Source organism: Anopheles arabiensis, chromosome 3 (assembly GCF_016920715.1).
Source record: "Anopheles arabiensis isolate DONGOLA chromosome 3, AaraD3, whole genome shotgun sequence".
Taxonomy (NCBI): domain Eukaryota; kingdom Metazoa; phylum Arthropoda; class Insecta; order Diptera; family Culicidae; genus Anopheles; species Anopheles arabiensis.
In genome coordinates, this window is record NC_053518.1 from 70,919,275 (window position 1) to 70,926,296 (window position 7,022).

General features: G+C 44.5%; 1 protein-coding gene across 1 annotated transcript; it reads right to left on the bottom strand.

Moving 5' to 3' along the window:
* Positions 1–2,263: 2,263 nt before the first annotated feature.
* On the bottom strand, positions 2,264–5,152 carry LOC120904493 (pickpocket protein 28-like). Its single transcript, XM_040314519.1, has 5 exons — positions 4,925–5,152; positions 4,091–4,856; positions 3,805–3,965; positions 3,373–3,729; positions 2,264–3,294 (listed from the first exon to the last, which is right to left on the bottom strand). Exons 1-5 carry the CDS (start codon positions 5,035–5,037, stop codon positions 3,003–3,005), a joined length of 1,689 nt encoding a protein of 562 aa, XP_040170453.1. The 5' UTR covers positions 5,038–5,152; the 3' UTR covers positions 2,264–3,002.
* Positions 5,153–7,022: the final 1,870 nt, after the last annotated feature.

Below are 7,022 nucleotides of genomic sequence, written 5' to 3' on the forward strand. Positions count from 1 at the left end.
TTTGTTTCATTTGGCAAATGTGCTATGCGCATAAATTTGCATACGATGGGACAGGAACATGGCACCGGACACTAAACGGAACAAACTATCGGACGCTATTAGCGCGACGGGCGATTAGAGCTTAGGAAAGAAACTCCACAATAAACCACAGCACACGGCAAGGCGGGGAAAACAAATTGAAAGCTGATTTAAGCTGGAATTTTGCGGGTTTTTGGAGATTTTAGACAAGCTTTTCTTTAATTTACGTTGTGAAGAATTGACAGAAGGTTGTGCTTAATACTTGCTTTAAATTTTTCGCTAAAACAATCTTTTGCAAAATATTCAATGTGCCTTAGTAATTTTTTTTTTCAAATGTTTTAAAATATTATCACATAATCATTTTTCAATTCCATTTCGTTATATTTGAAATAATCAGTCTCACGCGTTTGGGTTTTCCTGCTGTATTTGAATAAATTTTGAACGAGAATATGGCTTTTCGTACACCAAAAGAAATTATATTCAATTCCTCAGCTTTCTGTAATTCACCAGACTGTAAAACATATTGAATTAATAAATTAAATGCACTTCCTAGTGATTCTCCGCTTTGTTCATCATCTCCTTATGAAAAATAATTTCCCAATAGTTGGGGAATTGAATATCCTTTCTTTTGGTGTACAGTGAGCCAAATTCCGATAAATATTCAATGCAATATAGCAAAAAAAAAAACAAAATTTCACGTTCACTTTCACGCAAGGTGAAAAGCGACCTTAACTAAGAAGTAACGAATTAAGAAGAAATATTGAAATGAGAACTAAAACACAAAGAAGATAAAAATACATCTAATCTTAACATATCATCTCCTTATGAAACGCGATTACAATTCATTAATTTGCAATCACTAAGCCAACGAGGTCATGTGAGTCGAGCTTGTTTCATTGGCGGGTTACTTGCTTCTTCCATTGATGCTCCTGATTTGCTTGCCTCTATTTGTACCATGCCGTGCCCTCCGTCACCGTTCTCCTTTAGATGTGGAAACACGACATACACTGTATTGTTATAATGATCCTTTTCTGTCCTGTCCCAGATGGTTTAACTACTATCACGATCTCTTTGACTTGAAATGAAATGTTGGTAAATGCTTTCCGCTCTCATGCCCTTTCCTTTCAACCATCCTTTTAATTTCTCTTCATACTTCCTTCTACATTATCTTGGTTTTTCTAAGTTTACGATTTTTTCTCTCTTTCTATAATTTAATTTTTTTTACTTCTCCACATCATTGAAATATTGTAGTTATATTTAAGTTAAGCTAAAATACTCAGTTAAACCTTAAAGGCAGACTGTGAATGAAATAAATGAATTAAATGAATTAAATCACAATCAATGAAAAAGAAACAGAGGATGAAATGAGAAAAATAAACAAAATAAGAACTAAAAACACAAACAATAGAAAAAGAAGTCAAAACCAAACAAATTAAAATCACTAGCTGTATGACATGACTTAAAAAAGAAATACAGAAATATAAAAATAAAATAAAAAGGGAAATAAAAAACAGAAGAGATTAAAATGTATTGTTGTAAAAACTATATTAATTAAAGAAAGAATGAGCGAGATATGTTTAGAAAAACTAGTCCCAGCAAACATCATTTTCCACATTTGTTTTTCCGTTGTTTATTTCCATTTTAATTGTTCACATTAAAGGCGCGAATAATAATAATCAAACCGCCTTTATGCGCTCGAGTTAATGGATTGGAAAATAGTATACAGTATCCCCGTAACTGAATTCCAATTAATTCGCCCGCAAGAAGCGTCTTATAGCAATCGCTTCCCCAGACCGCACGTCAGCGTCATCTCACCTCAACGGACGGGCGCGTTGTTTATTTGAATGCCCTTTCTGTTGGACGAAATCAAACAATAGCCCACATAAACCGAGCGCCCATGGACAAATAAATTACCCATCCGAGCGGGTTTACAGCGCCAACGCCAAAGACGCCCAAAGGTGATGCTAATTTATGGACAAAGGAAACTAAAACACACACACACACGCACTGTACATCGTCGTCGCCCATCTGGACGAAACGTTTTCATCAAACGAAAAACTAACCAACACCTGCGACGGCCCACTTGCCTCTTGCTTTGTGCTTTACTGACCGTGAATCAAGCTGGCACGAGAGTCCCCAAAAATCGAACACGGGGCAGCACGTGCGGGTTGTTTTCATAATTTTCCAATTCCAAAACACACACACACACAAACACGCACGGGGGACGAGAACGCTTTTCCGGGTTCGCGTAAATTGTTTATACACAGTGCCGTAAACGGGTCAAAACAGAGGCTGCAGTCCGTGGCAGGTGTTCACGCATTACACAAGACGCCCTCCCCGTCGGTTCGCCTTTCTTTCAACAATTTCTGTTTGTGTTACCCTTGCCAAAGAAATGCTGCAATAAGGCACGTAAGTTTTGGCGTAAATACTTCAAACAAACACTGCACTGTGATCCTGTGTGGGAAAATGTGTTTATTTCCTACATGCACTGCCGAATAGGGGCGATTACGAGCTGCAGTTCAGCACAAAGACTTGCTGCTCTCGTATTACCTAACACAACCGAAATAACCTTTCTCCACCGGCACAGCAGGCACACTCTGCACATTAGCATTCCTCTCACGCAACCACTTTTACTCGACAGAAACAGTTAGCCGTCAAAGCAGGATCAAGCGTATCGTGCGGCCCCGATTAGCATACGCTACCCCAATGTCATCCGCCAACTCAAGCTAGTGGGAATAGATTAGCGCGAGAACAGCTCGACGACAATGAGAGAAACAAAAACAAAACCGTCCCAATACAGACGACATGCAAGGAGAGCACAGAATGAACGGTGGCCGTTGATTTCTGTGGCGCATTTAAATTCATTACCACAAACGCACCCGATCGGGGATCGATTATCCGATCGATCGGCATCTCCTTACTACCTCACGTAACGATCGTAACAAATGTCTTCGTTTTTGCCCCCACCAAACCAGCCACACAGCCTACGGGATCCAAGGACGTACGAAATGCAGCGAGTTATCGCCCGTGTGCTGCACCTCCGGTGGAGTTACGGGCCGAACCGCTCTGCTGTACTGTACCTTCAGCCACAGTGCAAACGGCCGCACAACGATATAGTACAGTATCTCCGCGATGCTGGTTAAGCTCATGCCAGACAGCAGGGCGAGGATGCCACCGAAATTAGCCAGCTCACCGTTAAAGTTCATATACTCCACGCGCTCGATGTACAGGAACTTGTTGTCCTTGAAGTACACGTACAGTAGCATCGGCTCCATGCTGCAAAAGAAAGCATATTTCCAATTATAAAACACAACTTCCTTATCAGCAAAGCAAAAATAACCCCCACTTCCCTACCCTTTCATTTCGTTTTCCCCACCAATCATAGCATCCAGCATTGCATCCAGGTTGAGCCAATCGTTCGACAGCTCCACATCGTACTTGATCGTGGTGCAGGCGGGCAAACAATCGCACAGCTCTTCGCCTGCATCCACCGAAAGCTCGTCCAGCTCCATCAACCGGATGACGGCTCGTTTGTAGCAACGCTTTTCGTGCGCCTCGCACACCCGGGTCTTGTTGTCGCGGGGCATCGCGAAGGTAACGCACCCGCAGGATGCTAGCGTAAAGTTGGTCAGACATTCAAACTCACAGTTCTGCTCGTTGTACACGCGGAAGAAGCGTAGCGTACGTTCGTCCGAGAAATAGCACTGTCTTCTGTGGGGATTCAAACACATAATGATTAAATTCCTGAATGTCCTATGAAGCCATCAGAGTTCCGAGAGCACTTACTTGCTGTAGGGGAATCGGTGCAGATTCCTTTGCGTGGTCAGCAGCCGTGGTTTGACAATGAGCGATACGGCCTGCATTGGAGGAATACGGATGTGGTACTCGCTAAGCCGTGGGAACTCATCCGGTGGATGTAAGGTAACTTTGTAGCCTTGGAGAGCACCCTAAAAGAGGATTGAATTAGAATATAAGCAGACATTCATGGAAGAGCCTTCAAGTATGCCCGTTATGGGGTTAGATCTCACAGCTAAGGTCCCCAGCGCATCAAGAACACCTTTCCAACACTTACAGAACAGATGTACTCCCGATTCTGCTGATGCATCTTCAGCAATACGATCGCACCACCCTTAAATCCTCCACTAGCCGTCCGTCTCGGGTATGCCAACAGATCCTCCTTCAGCGTGTACCCATTCTCCATCGTCCACCCGGAGCTGCGTAACCTGGACGCATGCAGCGAATGCAATCCACCCTTCCTAACATCCGGATTAACTTCCCGCTCCCGAAATGCCTGATCCGCCGTGTACAGCTCCTCACTGGACAGCATGTTAAAGCTGTAGCAAACTCCATTTTCCGTCACCTTGCGTGTCCACAGTGCCTCACACGGGCGGAAATTGAAGCTCCACATGCAGGTCTGGAACAGCTTATCGAGCGACTGTGACATCCGGACCAGCTGCTCTACCACACGCTCACTGTTTGGTGTTGATGTATTCGCTTCCTTATGCCCACCGGCCGTCCCATTCGAGCCGTAGTAGTCGGTTTTGGAGCGCATCACCGAAGAGCAAACGTGTGACAGGGCACGCATTTTGCGCCACTCGTCTTGGGAGAGGGTTTTGTTCGCTCGGGCCCGCAGATACACCTCCGTAATGTTGAACTTTTCCACATCGATGCGCGACTGGGGGCAGATTGTGATGGCCGGGAAGGGTAGCTTCCACACCGGGATGGGTTTCGCCGAGAAGCTCACAATCATTGGCTTTTCGATCCACTTCTGGTGCCCGATGACGATGGCCGAGATGCAGGTGCACAGGGAAAGCAGTACCACCAGCGACCAGCACACACTGGGTGGGCAAAAGTGGAAAACAATGGAATTATCAATTGTCCTATGGGGCATAGATTTCTTCCTTACCGCTCCACCACGGATAGCTTCGGGTGCACGATGTAAGCCATGCCATGGCACGTGCTCGACGCAAAGTACTCCCGGGCAATGTTTTGTACAATCTTCCCAAGCGGTGGTTTCATTGCAGAGCGCGGCGATTCGACTGAGGACGCATCCTAGACGGCCGTGGCCTATATAGAAATCGTGCCTTGGCGTGTCGCGTGTCGCCCTTCCCTGGTGACGCGAACCTGTTGCATGTCGAGCTATACATATCGTATGTTTTTACATCAAATGACCTTTCAACATGATATCAGACACCATTTAAAGAGGTTAGTTAAACAAACATTTAAGGGGGTTTCTCTCCAATCAGGCCCAATCCATTCATCTGCAATGTTGTGTTAAATTTCAACAAACCATCCAGGCTCAGATCATCCAAGTTACCATTGCGCCAGTATGAGATGTTTGTTTACGATCTTAAGATGTCATTAAACACCCTGTATTTCGCTACAGCATGACTCCAAATTGTTACTATTCACTTTACTGTTTGTTGTCAACATTATTACCTAACACATACTCATAAAAACGATATTAAAGAACTATAAAATGTGTTCCCTTCAACGAGCTAATCACCTCGTTGGATCGTGTCACCAGAAGCGCCCTGTTTCTCCCTTTGCACTACAGTTCACTCAATAAGTCATGCAATGAATATTGAATGGATATTCCCCACTGGCAACAAAACCAGGACACGAGCAAACACCGCTCACACCGGTTTTAAAATTCATCCGGGAAAACTACAACGAACCATAAAACCGACACCCACCGAACGAGCCCTGAACGATGTGCGGCTATAAAGCCGCCCCTAAACACCCATTAAACCAACGGCAGCTTAACGACCGCTCCACGGCCACCGTAATCCGCAGTGTGTGTGTGTCACAGCGCCGGTGACGCCGCTAACAATTACCACGATTTAGCGGTGCAATTTGTGCAGCACACACACACACGATGCACCCATCCTTTGCCGGGCGCACCAAATTGATACCGACAAAGCGTTAGATGTGTTCAGCGTTAGTCCATGGACGGCTCAAGGGACCGCACATCGATCGATATATCTCATTCTCTAGGTCGCTAGTTCTTTATTTTTTACTCTCTCTTCCCCCCTAATAGACAATGGATCGTAAACCCCACGAGGGGAGAATTGGTGATCTAACGCTTCAATACCTCTTCCCCCTTATTGTGCTTCTTGTACGCTGCTTCCTGGACGCGCAATGAGACACAAATTGCAACCACGTGTCGGTTGTTGCAACCCACTCAAGAGTTTGCACATCCGACACGACATGATCACAGTGCAGAATGATTAATGTTATCTTAATGATCGCGAGCGATCATAAACACACACACGCGCGCGCGCGGACGGTGCGAGAAGATCCTTCTGTGGATCGGGTTGGCACCGCCGAAAGCATGACCAATGAAAAATGGGATGTTTTGAGCTTGCGGTCGAATTAACATATCCCAATATCGCGGTTTCGGAGATCGGTCGGGAATTCGGGATTTGGTAAAGGAATCGCATATTTTTAGCAAAGGATCGAAGGAGAAATGGGCAAGAAAGAAAAGGTGCCCACTGTTACCCACACACTCACACACACACCGAGTAACCTAATGTTCGCAAATCGTTAACGCTCGTCTGTTTGAATCTGCAGATACAGAAACAACCAAAAGCAACATGAGTCCGAAAACCGAGCCCACGAAAATGTTTGCAATATTTAATAATCGCATGACAAATGGTACCACAACCGCGAGGATCGTAAATTATGTTTCGCTTGTTCGCAACAACATTCCAAACATACATATGCAAACACACAAATACACACACATACTGCGACAGATTCAGTGTTAGTGATAAAGTTCGTCCCGAGGAACTTCTTCGCACCACACCAAGCACGACATACGATCGACAAACATTTTTATTAGCATTTGATTGTTTGACCAGCAAAGCGGACTAGATGGCATAAAATGCCAAATTTCGATACTAAACAGGACAAACACTAGTGACAAACTTTTCGATGTCATTATTAAAGTGTCACATGAAAAAACGCTCATAAAAATGGTACGCTTTGTTTGTGTTACCGGA